Genomic DNA, 17,470 nt, shown 5'->3' with positions numbered 1-17,470 from the left:
GGAAATACGATCCCATATTCATAAACAAAGATCCTAATACTATAAGTACTACTTTAGTTAAGAAAACATGTGGACCTACCAACATTATGTTGACCTTTTAAAATTACATGTATTCCTAAGAAACTGAGAGGATGGAAGACCTCGTCAGAAGGTCTGAGAGATGATTGGAAATATATTGAGAAATCCAAAGTTATCCAAGGCTATATAAATTTATGTAACGATGTAAACCAAGACAAGCGAATAGAAGTGATATTTATGTTACACATCTCCTTTTATGTTCAAAGTCTATGATCCAACATCCCGACCTCGCGACCTCGGCGTTTCCGGTGCCGGCCGGCAGTGTGACGGTATGTGAAACAGTGAAAGACAATTCGTTTAGTTTATTGCTCTATTTCTAATTCGGTTTCATTTAAGATTCTCCTTCTCTAATTCTAATTCACCTACTTAACTTTAAAAGATGTTAGCAAAGTAAGCTCCATTAGACTAATTCTCGCCAAGTGACACTCTCCCATTAGTCTAAATTTTCTTGTGTTTAACTATAAATAAAGCTTTATTTTTTAAAAAATAGTTATAACTGAATTGGATTTCTTCATTCGTAGAAACACTTCTAAAACAACATCATATTGCAACACGTTTTACAGAACTGCACCATATGCAGAAATTATTGTCATATGAAAGATTAAATCAAACATGTCAAATACCAACAATTCCATTTTAAGGTGAACTCCAAATCCTCTTTTGCTCATCAAAGCTTCCTATGATAGCAGATTGTTCTCGACTATCAAGGAGTTCAGCAAATATATTGTAGCATGATACAATGTCAAAATCCTTCAACACTTTGAATCCTTTCGTCTTTCTTGTGTCAACAATAACTTGTCCATCCTCTTGTGTACGTCCTTCTGCAATGACCCTCAAATGCTCTACTTGGAAGGTTGAATTTAATGTTTTTTTGTCCCCTGAAAAGATAATTGGTCCTAAAATCTCTCCCAAGAATGTATCCTGTAGTATATACAATCAAAACTTTATTTAAAACAGTTTGTAACATTGTGTCTCACAAATTCAATGAAAGTAGTTCAAATTCAAATACCATATTTCGATATGCGCGATGCTTTTGTTGTAAGCTATGAAGCCTCTTCAACAAGCGTTGAGCGAAAAGAGCTTCAGGTGTAGTGTTTTTCTTTCCCAACCTTTTTATGATCTCTGGAAATGCGTTGAATTTACGTTGCATATGAAGAGGGATGAGTGTGATATTCAAGGAGGAATCGAACACTGTCTTTGCAGCTAAAGGGTCCAGAAACATGTTTAGTTCTGCATACTCATTCAATGGAATATTAATCACATTTCCTTTCTCTTTGTTGTTCATATATTCGATATGTCCTCCTAGTATAAATACTTCCTGTAATTTCATATTAGATCGTTGAATTTTAATTACGAAACAATGATACGAAGGTGAACAACTGAAAATGACTTACCTGAATGATCGAGCTAGCATTTGTGTCTGAAAGTAGGATGTTTGCTAAATTTGTCAATGGCCCATTAGTCAAGATTGTAATTTTTGATCCATGATCGATAGATTCCACTACTGATTTCCAAATTTCTAATGCTAATGGTTGTCTAAGTTGTGGGAAATCGGTGTTACGAGGTGCTCCAAAATCGATTGAATTCTCAGCTGTATATCTGCGAAATAAAAAAAGCTTAACACGAAGCTTCAAAACTATCAATACAAAAACAAGAGAGACAACCTTCTAGGGCTCCTTGGTAGATCGCGTGCAAGTCCATAGAGAGTATCTGAGTCCAAACGACCACCACTTCCATGTGGGATAGCCTCTGAATACTTGCAATCACCAATGTTTGAATGATTTGGATAAAACTGGTTCAAACCAAAGGAATCCCCTAAACCAACTGCAATGTCATCACGACCCATCATATGTAACACATCATAAACCACATCGATTGTTGCAGCATTTGCCCATCCAGTTCCAGTTACAAGTATGGCCTGGAATAAAATTAACCACACACAAACAATAATCCATTTCACATTTAGTATAGTTTTGGGAAAAAAATTCTTTATTTATGGTGACTCAAACTAGAATAATGAAGATTATATATAGTACCTTGAGATTAATTTCTTCAACGGGTACTTTTAGTAGATATATAAGCGCCAAGAAATCTCCCACGCTCATATCCATATCAAACACGACACTCTTCCCAAGTTTTTTCCGATTGAAATCCGGTTTGTAGAAAACTTCTTTGTAATAAGGGAATTCGGATGTGAAATTGAATCGGCCTCTTTGTTGAGGTCGATTTATTACCTGGAATTATATAAAAAAAACATGTAATATTATCTTGTTATGTGATTTAAAAAGTAGATCATAACACAAGTTTTGGAAATATTTGATATGAACTTACATCAAGAAAACCAACATAATATTCTCTATCCAAAGTGCTTGTGTTGTCGCGATTAGGCTTTGCTCGTGTTGCCACACGTACGCGCACAGAATCCGGTCCAGTTACTTCTTCGGTATAACCATCCTAAAATCATAGATTCAGTTTCTAGTTTTGTATCAATTAAAAAACATAACATAAATTTGTAAAATTATTAATAATAAACAGAATAAAGTTCACCATAATGTTCTTGTGAAATCACCTTGCATATTCCTGTTCCATTCCCACGAAAGCAAAATGGATCGTGAATGCCTCTTTGGACATGACCACTATGAACTCCATTCTTCCGCAAGTCAAATTTTGGGATCTTATGGCCATCAAAGAGTGCATTTGAGCCATCAGATATCCCATAAGGCTCGTTTGATGTAATCACAGTGATATTTATATATTCCATTTCTGCAAACTCATTTTCCAGGTTTTCCTTGTCTGTGTTACGCATAGATGATGTCGCAACACCAGACATAAAAGAATCCCACATGAAATAACTCTGTGAAAAATAAAGATTAAAGTATTTACATTTTACAAACTGATCATAATTCATGAAGACTAATAATCAACAAAGACCTAAAAAATTTACCGTAAAGAACTGGTCATCAAACCAAGTATCACGAGCCATCTTTAGAGACTTGAAAATATATTGAGCTTCATATGTATCTTGATTCTTCTCAAACATCTCAAAGAACTGTTGAGTAATGGGAATCGTATTTGTTGCATCTAATGGAACAAGTGTGACTGGAATCCCAGAATGAATAACCTGAAATTGTGTTTAAGAATGTAAGATGAAGATCTATAGATACTAGTATATATGTAGCACCATTTTAGATTTTGGAAGACTGTTTATCTAAGGTTACCTGATATGCAGCAAAAGGGTCACTAAAGAAGTTAAACTCTGCATACGGATTACTTCTGAAGGCTGTAAACATATTCCCATGATCACCACACTGTTGAGGCTGGCAAGATGAGCTCGAATTTTTAGGACAACAACCAGTTGGGTTCTTTGACCTCACACCACCTCCCATAATATAAATATGCTCGATATTTTTCTTCAGGTGTGGATTTGACATAAGAAAAAGAGCAAAATTTGTGTGTACTCCAGTTATGAATACACTAATGGGACCTTCGGATATGGTCTTGATCAGTACTTGTTGTGTAGTAGGTTGTCGAAGAGGTGAGTATCGCCTACGTCCCTAGTATATAATGAAAGGATAATAAATGAGTCGCAATTATCCACTATAACTATCATTTATATCTATTTTTTTGAAAACTAGATTTGAACTTATTATCTTTTTAAGTGGTATGTGAGTTTAATTAACTAATGATGTTGATATATCTTTGAAACAAATTAAATATTATCCGAGTTTCATTTCCGTTCTGAATCTACAAGTAACTTGTTTATGTGCTTTTGTTTTGTTGTAAACTCTGAAGTTAGGGTCAATATTTACTGTGTTTTATTTAGTTCATTTCTGTTAAGTCAGATAGCTGAAACCTTCGCAATGTTTATAATTTTCTTCTCAGTCGACTGATACTTCTCATGAAATTAACACTCAGTTCAGAGGTAGCAATTGCTAGTTATCTAGTTGATGGTTTTGGTATAACCACCAATCCACCATCACCACCCATCTATCAGCTCCATGTCGCTTCCACGTGCCCTTCCTGCAGCAATTCTTGAACCCTTGTATGGCAAAAGCTGATAAAACTTTTGACAAATTACTTACTTAAAATAAAGACGGAGGCTATATTTGAAGTCAACTTATAAATCATATAAATTGTGCAGGACAGCTGTAGGTGGTGTTTGTTTTGTGGTTATGTTACATTTGAAAAAAAATATTATTTGTTTTTAAGACAAAAAACATAAAATATATTTTTCACCTCTTTTTTCATAAGACAAAGGGAGTGTTACACGATCGTCTAGCCTGATCGTGTTTTGAAGTTGAAGTCATAAACAGAGCATAAAAGATAGCTATGTTGATCATTTGATCCACAACACATTCATACATCATTTTGGGGGCTTTGAGGGCAATTTTCATGGGAGATTGAAGCTTGATCAAGATTGTTACAAGAAAACCAAGAATTAAGATCCAACTACTCCATAAGAAGGTTATTTTCTGGTTTTGATGATATAGTTGAACTCTCATATGTGAAGAGCTTATGATCTCTAAGGTTCTTGAGTTTATATGTTTAAATTGGAAAACGAATTTTGTAGTGATGATATATTTATGTTTAGTAAATATGATTCCATGAGTTTAAAGTTAAAAATCATGATTATTTGTTGATTTGATTAGGAAGGGCGTGAACCCAAGATTTGGCAAAGTATGATATAAGTGAAATTGATTTCACAACTTAATGTATTAAGCTATATGGATGATTTATATATGAAGTATAATTGTTTTTGATGAGATAAATAATTCATATATAATTTACTTACGTGTTGGAGTTATGATACTCAAGTTAGTAAATTGTTAAATAAAGTGGTGTTAATCTCATGTCTTAATGAATTAAGACATGTATATGATACACCCATAGACTATAATTCACTTTGATGTAAAATTTGATTATGATCATTAGTTACGCATTAATGATTTATAATTTGAGTATAATACTTGAACTGATATGTTGATGAGTATCGTGAGATTTTGAACTTATATGTGTTAATGGATTAATACATGTAAATAACCCATGAAGTGTAATTAGTTCATATATAAATGAGTGTTATAAAGAGGATAAAGAATTAAGTTGCATGGCAGTATTGAAGCTGAGGAAACGGAAGCGGGAACAAAATTTTGAGAATTTGGAAATTATACATCGAACACGTTATAGGTAAGTAACAATACTCCTTCTCTAGATAGTTGATATCTAGATAAATGTTTATTATTGTTTATTAAAATGAATACAATATGATGATTATTGTGGATCAATATTTATGAGTTAAAAGCCTAATAGAGTCGTATATTGTTGTAAGTTGTATTAAACTAGTATAGTTGAGTATTATAGCAAGTTATTCTTATGTGGAATAAGGATTTGATTTAGCTAAGTTTATAGTTGAATTATGGTATATGGGTAAAATAGTTGGCTCAATTATTTATTGTTATGACCTAGGAGGTGTTGGTGTAGAATTTTGTGGTTATGGGTTACTGTGGATCGATATAGCGTTTATTGTTGTGAACTATACAAGTTGGTTTTAGCGGATGGCCATCGTATTGTACAATCTGAGTAGATATGTTGTGTCGAAAAGTTGTAGATGAATGCAATTGTTTATCTTGAGTGGTTGAATCGTGTTAAATAGTTATAATTGTATATAACTATTATTTATGTATACAAATAGTTTTATTTGTTGACTATTGTATGTTATAAATATGGTAGTTAAGTCTTGTCAAACAGTTGCAGCCGAATGCAACTGTCTATCTTGAGTAGTTGACTCGTCTCGAACAGGTGTAGTCGAATACAATTGTATATCTAGAGTAGATATACAGTGTTGAACAGTTGCAGTTGTAGTCGAATGCAACTATCAATCTGAAGTAGATGAGTCGTACTACATGCTTGTATCTGGATATAACTATTATTACTATACATAAGTGGTTATAATTGAACGTAACTACCGTACTATACAAGTTAAAAGCTAACATCGTATATATTCACATAGTTATAATCGAATATAACTAAACTAGTAGAGATTGAGTAGTTATAGTTGAATATAATTGTCATAGTTGTTTATAACAAAAGGTTGAGATTGTGTTATAGTTGTTTATAGTTAACGAGTGTGGAGAAACACATAATGAGTACCTTGTGATGATGAACTTAAGTGGTAATGCATAATGTGAATTATACCGAGTTATCTAAAAGGCATTGTGATATTCATTTATATGATGATGATGTGAATGTACATATAATTGATAATTTGATATTAAATGTGATGATTGTATAGGTTATTACCTAAGATTTTGTAGCTTACTATTTGTTGTTTCATTTCTTTCAAATTCAGGTAGATACATTAAAGAAGTGAGGATCGGTAGTTGTGTTAGTGACGTCTGATTTGGATCATTTGCTTATTTCTTTTATTAATGATCTTTTTGATAACTTCTTGTATCTAGCTAATTAACATAAATGTACACCAAATTGTTTTATAAATTAAAAAGGTGAAAAAAATTTGATATACTTTATGTTAAAAAGTCAGGTACTACACATTTTTGGTATGAATTATGCTACGGTTTAAAATGATTTAAATAGATTATGAATATAGAGGTCGGTGTAAAATCGAATGATTTCTAGTGGTAGGTGAAAAATCATAACTAGTTAGATAGTGTTAATTTGATAATATAGTTATATGACATTATAAAATAATGGGGATTCGAAAATCTCATTATGGATTGTCAACTTTAGAATCCAGACAAGACTTGAACTATGATGTTCCAGATAAAGTGATTATTTTGCAAAACCCCTAAAAAGAATTTGTCATGTTTGTTAAAGATCTCGTTTATAATGACTAATTTAATCAATATCCCAAATATTAAATAAATATCAATATTTAGTTAGAATGCTCAAATAAATGTGATAACGATGGTATTTAACCTTTTTGATATTGGATTATTATTTTATATCTTCTTTTATGGCATATTATGAAACTTAGTTAGATTATCAACCAATTTTTACAAAAATAAGCTAGTTTTTCAACTATAAACTAAATTTTTAATTATCAACTATATTTTCAGGTATTAAAATTATCAAATGTAAGGTTTTGGCAAGACTTGGACTAGACAAAACAAGATGTTAAAACTACTATGTTATCCATGACAGTTTTCAGATTTTTTGTATATTAATTATAATGTCTTTTTTTGTTGTAACTATTTTTTTTTAATAGTACTATTCTATTTCGTTTTTGTTCAATCTTTTTCTTATTCCGTCAAAGTCAAATGTTACATTAAATAGTTTTTATTAAGTCGTCTAATCTAGTACCATGTATCTAAGAGTATGAGGTCCGGCATCAAGAATAATTATCTAAATACCTGTGGAAGAAAGCTCCGTCGCAAGCCAAAATTTGCATCAATATCCAATCTTCCACCTAATCCAATAGGAATAGCTTGTCTATATCTACAAGGTCCGGCCGTATCATGTCCCTAACAGTAACTTAACGTCAACTTTTTAATTTATTCCGTATCCATTTAGCGAAAGCATTGATTTATAAGTTTATACCTGGTCAATTATAGGAAGATAGCCACCAACATTTGGTAGTATTGTACCATTTTCGGATATTCCACCCTCACCTCCTACACCAACAGCAATATCATCTCGCCCCATCATATAAAGAATATCATATATTTGATTTACTGCATGACCAGCATTCGTCCATGAATTCGTGTTAACTGTTATTGCCTGCACCACCAAACATGCTGTATATTTTAGTTTGATATATATTGAATACTAAATGAAAAACAAAAAAAAAAAAAAAAAAAAAAAAAAAAAAAAAAGAAAAAAACATGTGGTCCTTGTCCATTTAGTTTTAGAATATATGAAATGGATTAGAAATATATTATAGTATTCATTGAATTGGTAAATAACTGAGAAACAGTTGTGACGTTTTGTCCTTGTCCATCATTTATTTTTTGAACAAATTTTGTACTTCTTCTATTAAGTGAACGGAAAAGTTCGTATTATATAAATGTAAATCATTACAGGAATATAAGGATAGCATTTTTAGTTGTTTTTCTTAATAAAACGGCTAATAAATCCTTTTATTAAATCATACTTCTAAAAAACATTTCTGTCCACCAAAGAAATTGAGACGCCAATCCCTTAATGGAAATTCACCTTATACTGTTAATAAAATCCACAATGCAAGTACTATAAGAGTTGAATGTGGTGATTATTAAAATTGAATATGAGTTGAATAAAGTGTGAGTGATGACATTGAGTAAAGTTAAATAAAGAAATTAAACGATCATACGAATAAAATGAGATTATTATTAATAAGAATTTAATGGGTTGTGAGTGTTGCATAAATGTTTAATGAAGTGAACCAATGAGCTTTTTATTCACAATGAATTTTGACACCATACTTTACATGAACATTGGTATGGTTATATATATATATATATATATATATATATATATATATATATATATATATATATATATATATATATATATAAATTGTGCGTATACATATGTATGTTTTTTTTTAAAACGTTCATATGCACAAAAAAAATATAAATATGCTTCCAAAATGCATGTTTTTGATAAATTCTTTTTTTAAAATATTGTTTTCGAAAAATATGTTAATTTTTCACTCAACTAAAAAAATTGTTTTTTTTTTCATTTTAGTGAAAGTACTATATATTCAAGTATAATATTTAATATATATATATATATATATATATATATATATATATATATATATATATTCACATTTTTATGTACATTCACATTAAAAAAAAGTAAAAATAAACAGAAAAAAAAACAAACTCGGGGGTCGTATAGTTGGGGCAGCTACCCCCACAACTAAAAAATAATTAAAAAATAGGTTATTTTCAAAAAAAAAAAACAAAAACAAAAACAAAAACCATTGTATTTTAACCCTTCAAAATTATATATTTTGACTCTATAAGAATACTTGCCCTTCATAAAAAGTTATAAAAAATATATATATTATCTCCACTTCGAAAAATTCTTCGGTCTGCCCTTAATATGAACAAATATTTTTACATATCTCTTAGATACGTCATACTCAATGAATATGTGAATTTTGGTACCAAAATTATGTGTAAATAAAAATTCATCGGTTCACTTCCTCACTTTGGTTCGCTGCTAAAGCCGTCGCCGCTAATACCCACATTTCTTGTAGTATATATATATATATATATATATATATATATATATATATATATATATATATATATATATATAATTGTAATAAATAAAGGTCCATTTGGTCATATGTCGTTTTCTCTTTCAATTGGACATTTGTTATTTTCTTATTTTTTTTAATTATTTAATATCAATCTGTCAGTTTTACTTTTTTTTTCCTTTTTATTCAAATCACTTATTAAATGCTACCACAAACTAATTACTTTTATTAATATATAAATTAATGTACATTAATATAGATACTAACATTTCATCTGTAAATTTCTATGTAATTAATTATAATAAATGGTAAATCTTTTAAAAAAGTATTTCTTTCAATTTTAAAACTTACAGACTTAAAGTGAAATTCACTAATATGAGTAATCAATTCCAAAATTAACTTTCTATTCATCAGGAGATGCAATACAATTCTATCTAAACTAATATTATTCTACTTCTAGATTTCAAATACTTTCATATCTATATGAATATTATTCTACTTCTAGATTTCAAATATTTTCACATGAGTATGTAATGAGTTTTTGTTTTGCTTCTCGATTTGCTGACCTTAATTAAAAGTCGATTAATAGATAATATATATATATATATATATATATATATATATATATATATATATATATTAGTTAACTCATATCATACAATATAATTTACAGCTTCATATTAAATTTTTTTATCACACCTAGTGTGTGTCTATGTGTATGTATGTGTTTCTATGTGTGTCTATATATATATATATATATATATATATATATATATATATATATATATATATATATATATATATATATATATATATATTCACTTTTTTGTGTATATTCTCATTAAAAAAAACAGAAAAAAAAAACAAAGTCGGCGGTCCTATAGTTGGGGCAGCTGCCCCCACAACTAAAAAATAATTTAAAAATAGGTTTTTTTCAAAAAAAAAAAAAAAGAAACATTGTATTTTAGCCGTTCAAAATTATATATTTTGACTCTTCAAAAATATTTGCCCTCCATAAAAAGTTATAAAAAAAACTATCCCCTCTTCAAAAAATTCTTAGGTATGACCCTGCATACGAACAAATTTTTTTTACATATCTCTTAGATATGTCATACTCAATGAATATGTGAATTTTGTTATCAAAATTATGTGTAAATAAAAATTCATTGGTTCACTTCCTCACTTTAGTTCAACTTAGATATTTTCTCTCTCTCTCTCTCTCTCTCTTTATATATATATATATATATATATATATATATATATATATATATATATATTATTGTAATAAATAAAGGTTTATTTGGATTTCTCTTTCAATTGGACATTTGTTATTTTCTGATTTTTTTTAAATTATTTAATATCAATTTGTCAGTTTTACTTTTTTCCTTTTTTTTCAAATCTTACTTATTAAATGTTGCCACAAATTAATTAATTTTATTAATATATAAATTAATGTATATTAATATAGATACTAACATTTCATTTGTAAATTTCCATGTAATTAATTATAATAAATGTTATAATAAATGATAAATCTTTTAAAAAAGGCATAACTTTCTTTCAATTTTATAACTCACAAACTTAAAGTTAAATTCACTAATATCAGTAGTCAATTCCAAAACTAACTTTCTATTCATCATAGCCAAGGAGATGCAATACAATTCTATCTATATGAATATTATTCTACTTCTAGATTTCAAATACTTTCATAATTACATGAATATTATTCTACTTCTAGATTTCAAATACTTTCACATGAGTATGTAACGAGTTTTTGTTTTGCTTCTCAATTTGTTGATCTAAATTAAAAGTCGATTGATAGATATTTTGTTTTGATTCTTAATTTGTATATCTTAATTAAATGTCGATTAATAGATAATATATATTAGTTAACCCATATCATACAATATAGTTTACAACTTCATATTTAATTTTTTTTATAAACTCGTGTATTACATGAGTCACACCTAGTATGTGTGTGTATTTATATGTATGTGTCTCTTTGTGTGTGTATATATATATATATATATATATATATATATATATATATATATATATATATAATCTAATAAATAAAAATCTTTTTTGCCACTTGTCATTTTTTATTCATTTTGTCATATGTTATTTTGTGGTTATTTTAAATTAAATGTTTTCACACGTCAGTTTAGTAAATTTCACGTATTATTTAAATATAGTAATAATAATAAATGTAATAATGGTAATAAATGTAATAATAAATAGATATAAATGTAATAATAAATGGATATCAATTTCATTAATACAACTTTCCTTTTAATTTCTAAATTTTTAAATTGAAGCCCAATTTCTTTGTTTATTTATTTAAACTTTTTAAAATGAACATTTCAATTTCAATAATTCAATATTTTTTTCATCTTTTTATAAACTCAAACTTATTAAATGTATATATATATATATATATATATGTATATATATATATATATATATATATATATATATATATTCGTTTGGAAATAATTGAGTAGAATAAAATCTTTTTGTGTGATACTTTACGGATGAGGTGGACGAATAATATATCTTTCACAGGTTTCACATATCACTATTTTTAACTTTGGTCGTTATTGTTGTAATTAGTTTCGCTATAAATAAACTATTATTTATAAATAAATTCCAATATATAAAAAATAATAAACATTATGTTTTATTAAAGTTAACTTATGATATGGATAAAACGTGTGTTAGGTGATGATTTAAACCCTCAAAAACTTAGTCTTGGTGCTGTGTCACATACTTGTCCGTATATGTGTAAATATGGAGAATTGGTAAAGAAAAGGAACCTGAAAATGGAATTCAGATCGGTTAAGCTTCAAGAGGTACAAGATAGCGAAGAAATCGTCAGTGTCAACGTCTGTATCCAGAAGAATCCGGTGAGGAGAGGCGCCATGCACTGTAGAGGTGGCTATTCCGATTACAGCTATGATCAGAGTACATAGCGGAGTTGAGCACAGACATATCTTCCTCATTGTTACCAATAGCCCACCAACCTTATCAGGCTATCACCACACATACCCACAACTTGACCGAGTCTTATATAGAAAATGTCCCAGTCCCACCAACTTCGGATTTTATTAAATTTTGTAATTCACCCATACCACGTGTTTTCAATTGGAAGATGTGTTCTTTGACTTGTATCAAAGTAGAGAGCATAATTAATTCGATATATGTATATAATAAATTTCTGTACTTTGGTTATACATTATAATATAATGCAAATAAATGAAATCTGAAAACTTGAGTTTGTCAAATGAGTCAAAACTATATATAGGTACAAACTTAGTTGTAGATGGTCCAAGTGTTCAATCGCTATTAAGATTAGAGACTGGATAATATTACTGTTGAAATCAACGTTCTATCGGCCTCTTTGGTGAGAATGGAACGATGTGAAGCGCAATATTCCACATATAACAAAGAATTTTATGTTACACCTAGTCCGGAGTTTTTGGATACTTGGCCTAATTACATGTTGTTTTCCGATAATGAAACGCAATACATTAACGTGCAACATAAGTTGAATGCAATGGATGTTAAGTGGGTTGAATATTTGCAAGTTGAATGCAACACATGTTAAGTGGGTTGAGTATTTGCAAGTAATTAATGCACATCTTAAGTGGGTTGAATATTTGCAAAATCTTTCTTCGTGGTCAAGCACAAAGTAGAGTCACTAAATCAAGTTGTTGATGCTTTGAGCCGACCCGACTTATTGGTTATAAAAACATGTAGCTTCGTGTGTAAGGATTTGAGACGTTCAAAAGTTTGTATCCAAATGATCCTGATTTTCCCATATGGAGCAGATGTGGTTTGATTTTTCCATATGGAGCGGTTGTGGTTTTGGAATTTTCAAACATTTTTCAAGGAATGAGAAAATTAAGCGTTTTTCAATGACCACATCCGGCAAAATTTGATGGGTATAGAGTAAATAGCTACTGTTTACAACAAAAGAATTCTACTCCAAGAAAACTTTTCATGTAGGTAATTTTTTATGACGGATTTTCCATAGAATTTGTAAAAGATTTGTGACAGAATATTTCGTCAGAAAATACTCACAGATAGCCACACATTTGACTGTTGAGTTTTTCGTGACCGGAATACTCCAATGGAATTGGTTTTCGACGGAATTATGATGGACTGTTTAACCAATGGGATTCCGACGGAATTATTTTGTTGACCTATTTTGACTTTTCTCATAGATTCCTAACCAACATGTTTGTGATAGATTTCTTAGACCATCAGTAATACTCTCCACGACTGTTGTCGTGGAGAGATTCCAGATTCGCCACCACAAGTCACGAACAAACATCGGAGTACATACGACGACCAGAAGAGAAGAACGAAGAGAGAGAGAGAGAGAGAGAGAGAGAGAGAGAGAGAAGACAGACGCCTGGGAGTGAAGAAGAAACGGATTGGCCGCCCGCCTCCATGCTCCCCACCACAAATCACCATGACCACGAACCACCATGGAATGGCGGGATAGGGTGCACGGTTATGGTCCATGGCCACGTCGACAACGAACATGTTCGTTGTAGGTATACCGGACGGCCTTATATACGTCATTTAGTGATAGGTTTCTAGCGGAATTTGTGCCTAATTTATTGACAAACTTGGTCACTAAGGCTGGTGGGAGTGGGCTCGGCAATCCACTCGGCGACCTCGGCGAACACCAGGCCGAGGACTCGGCATTAGGGATGAGCAGTTTGTCCTAAATCCCGAACCTGTACCAGTACCGAACCTTACAAAATTTAAAAATATAGGACGGTACTCGATACTTCAAATACATGAACTTTGGGAATCTGTACCGCCGGTACCGGTACTAGTACCGAAAATCGGTACCATTCACAGTACCGGTACCGGTGATATTAATTCGGTTCGATACTCAGGATTGATTTTCGATCAAATTTGGTTTTCGGGAAATCGCGAACAGTACGGGTCGGTACCGCTTCCTTCCCACGCTCATCCCTACTCGGCATGCCGAGCTCGACTCGGCGGAAATGCACCGATGAGAGAGAAAAGGTGGTTACAGGAATTGAATTTTTTTTTAACGTTAGAGTTGGTCAAATTACCGTTTTTTAAAAAAAATTTAAAAAAATCTCATTTTTTACCCTACATAAATACCTTTACATACCATTTCTCATCCCACTTCACATTCTTCATTTTTTTTCACTCAAATAACATAATTTTTGTGAAAAAAATGGCTTCTCCTTTCCAACCCAAAAGATCAAAAAAAATACCAAAAAAAACAGCCAAAAGACAAACCCGATCTCACTTTCTTCACCAAATTCCGTTCAAAGCCAAAGCGATCGACCTATTTATTCACCTCCAAATTTACACTTTGGTGGTGTTTACTACCCATTTCATGCCTAAAACTAACATCAATACCAAAACCAACCTCAATTTCAAAGCCAACCTCAAATGAACTTCTCATCCCAAGTCTCATCCCAAATGGAAAATGAATTCAACCCATTTGACGATCTTCTTGACTCCCTAATGAATTTCCAAACCCCAATTCCAAACTCAAGGGGAACCCAAAGTCGTCCCCGAAACGGCATCAGAGTCGGAAGACAATCGACCACAACCAAAAAAATGGAAGGGCAGCTCCGAAGAAATGGACATCGGCCGAAGAAAAGGTGTTAACTCGCGTGTGGGTGGATGTTTCTGAAGATTCGGTGGTCAGAAACAGCCAAGATTGTCCAATTTTTTTTAGGAAAATTACATGGCGTTTTCTCACAGAGATGAATCTTCGAGAGTACTGGAAAAAAGACCAAATTTATTTGAAGTGGAGAAATGTCAACAAAGTGGGGATGGAGTTTAATGGGGTGTTTTCGAGTGTCAAACGACAATGGAAAAGTGGTGCAGACGACGAAACTATTTTGCAAAAAGCTATTGAAGTGTAACGGAATCAGAAAGGGGCCAATTTCAAATTTCTACATGTTTGGAATATTTTGAAATTCTCAAAAAAATGGCAAGAGGTCGACGCTTAATAAACCTTTACGGATGGTTCTTCTAAAAGAACCAAAACATCTGAAGCGATGCATAGTCAATCGTCTGATGCGCATGTCGAGATTGACCTCAATGAGGAGGAGCCTTTTAAGGTTTCAATAGCCACCCGTCCCATGGGAAGAGACCGAGCCAAGTGAAAGGTAAAAGCGGCGGCAAGTGGTTCGGATGACATCAACCAACTAACAACCAAAATGGACAACTTGAAGTCATCTTTGGAACAATATTTGGCAGTCTCACAAAAGAAAGAAAAAATCGTTCCATGGCGATATTAACGAGAGACACTAGCACTCTCACCGGACGTGAAATTGGCAATTTCGGTTTACGTTTCTAACTTCCCTTCCCATTTTTCTGTTCGGGAATTATGGAACACTTGTGCTCAAGTTGGTTTGGTTGTCGATGTTTTTATTACTAAGAAAAAGAATAAGTTGGGTCAAATGTTTGCTTTTGTTAGATTCATCAGGGTTGTTGATCAAGTGAATCTTGTGAAATCTCTTTGTAGTATTCGGATTGGTAGTTTGATTGTGCATGCAAATTTAGCTAGATTCTCACATGTTGGTGGTAAACCTATGGCTGTCAAAAAACCTGTTTTTTGATCAACCTGGTAATAGGGCTTCTGTGGCTAAGTCTTCTTATGCGAAGGTTTTAACATGTCATCATGCAATTGTTGCTAAGGATGTGTACCCGCAGGTGATTCCATCACCTTCTTCAGTGCCTTCTGATGGTGGTAATAGTCATTCATTTCCGTTAGCACTTCTAGGATTTTATAAATAATTTAGAGTTATTTGTAATTCTCGTATTATGTGTCATGGCGAGGGATTCTTAGATGTGGAGTTAGTGTACTTGGGTGGTTATTGGGTTCTTTTTCAATTCTCATGTAAACGTTCCAGGGAATTGTTTCTTGTTCACTCGGGAATCAATTCTTGATTTTCTGAATTAAAACCATGGCACGAAGATTTCTATGTTGAAGATAGGATAATGTGTTTGGAAGTAGAAGGTGTTCTTATTTTGGAATGATGATACATTCAAGCATATTGCTAACAAGTAGGGTGAGCTTATTTCATTGGATTGCACTGGTGTTTATAACTGATGCTCTATGCGTCTGGGTGTTAAAACTTCTCATTCTCAACTTGTTTTTGAAACTTCCTTTGTTAAGTTGTTTGGAGTAGAATATTGTATCTGTGTTCGTGAATTGAAAGCTTGGGTTCCTAAGTTTTATGATGTTAATAATCAAGAACTTGATAAGGATTCGGCTGTTGATAAGCAAGTTGATGATGATTTAGATGATGACTCGTTGGATTATTTTGTTCCAAACTTAGATCAGAATGAAGAGGAGGGTTCTTTTATATTGAAACTCCTCTTCCATTTGTTAGGGATGTTATTGAAGGGGTAAAGCCTATTGTTTCTGATTTTTAAAGAAAAAAATGGATTGTAATGATGTGGATCCATTTGGGCTTGCATATTTGATGGATCAAAAATCTCCTTCTCTTAATGTTGGTACTCCGATGGTTGTGCCTCCTATTGTTAATGATTCCATGCCTAATGATTATGCTGTTTTGCCTTCTGATCACCTTTCTGATCCTGTATTTCCCCTGGGTTTTACCCCTCCGGATGATAGGTCTTCAGTATCCGCTCCTCCTAGTTTTGAGAACTTGTGTGATGGTGGTGATATTGATTCGGATGATCTAGGAGCTGATGCATACTCCCCTAATTCAGGTCATAGTTGTCATGATTCGGGTTGTCTTAATAGTTTAGAAATTGTGAAATTGAAGCAAGATGGCCAAATTAAGAAAAGTGATAATAAAATGAAGACATGTTTTTCTTCTATTGAGCACTTGGAATCTACTATTGTTTTGGGCAATACCCTTGGATGGGACATGACCAGGTGTGAAAATTCGCTTGACGGAATTATTTTTGGGAATGGAGAAATGTTGGGTTATCAATGAATGCAATTTCTATCAATGTTCAAGGCCTCGGGGATCTTGAAAAGTGTAGATGGTTATATAAATTATGTTTTAAGCATAATGTTAATTTCCTTGAAATTCAAGAGACTAAGTTGGTGCATTTGGCGTTTTGGGTGGTTCGCCAAGTGTGGGGTAATGTAACGACCCAATTTTCAAAAGAAAATTTTCATTTTTAAGTAGTCAAATCATTTCT

General features: G+C 31.6%; 1 protein-coding gene across 1 annotated transcript; it reads right to left on the bottom strand.

Moving 5' to 3' along the window:
* Positions 1 to 568: 568 nt before the first annotated feature.
* Positions 569 to 12,337, bottom strand: LOC145116945 (nucleoside hydrolase 3-like). Its single transcript, XM_079053243.1, has 12 exons — positions 12,100 to 12,337; positions 7,633 to 7,812; positions 7,446 to 7,556; positions 3,297 to 3,632; positions 3,023 to 3,199; positions 2,648 to 2,932; positions 2,410 to 2,532; positions 2,115 to 2,312; positions 1,743 to 1,996; positions 1,473 to 1,677; positions 1,088 to 1,396; positions 569 to 999 (listed from the first exon to the last, which is right to left on the bottom strand). The coding sequence occupies exons 1-12, from the start codon at positions 12,283 to 12,285 to the stop codon at positions 715 to 717; spliced, it is 2,649 nt and encodes an 882-aa protein (XP_078909369.1). The 5' UTR covers positions 12,286 to 12,337; the 3' UTR covers positions 569 to 714.
* Between the last annotated feature and the right edge of the window lie 5,133 nt (positions 12,338 to 17,470).

Source organism: Lactuca virosa, chromosome 5 (genome assembly GCF_052849685.1).
Source record: "Lactuca virosa cultivar CGN04683 chromosome 5, Lactuca_virosa_CGN04683_v6, whole genome shotgun sequence".
NCBI classification, from domain to species: Eukaryota; Viridiplantae; Streptophyta; class Magnoliopsida; order Asterales; family Asteraceae; genus Lactuca; species Lactuca virosa.
Note: the sequence above shows the minus strand (reverse complement) of the source record. Positions and strands in the feature narration are given on the sequence as shown.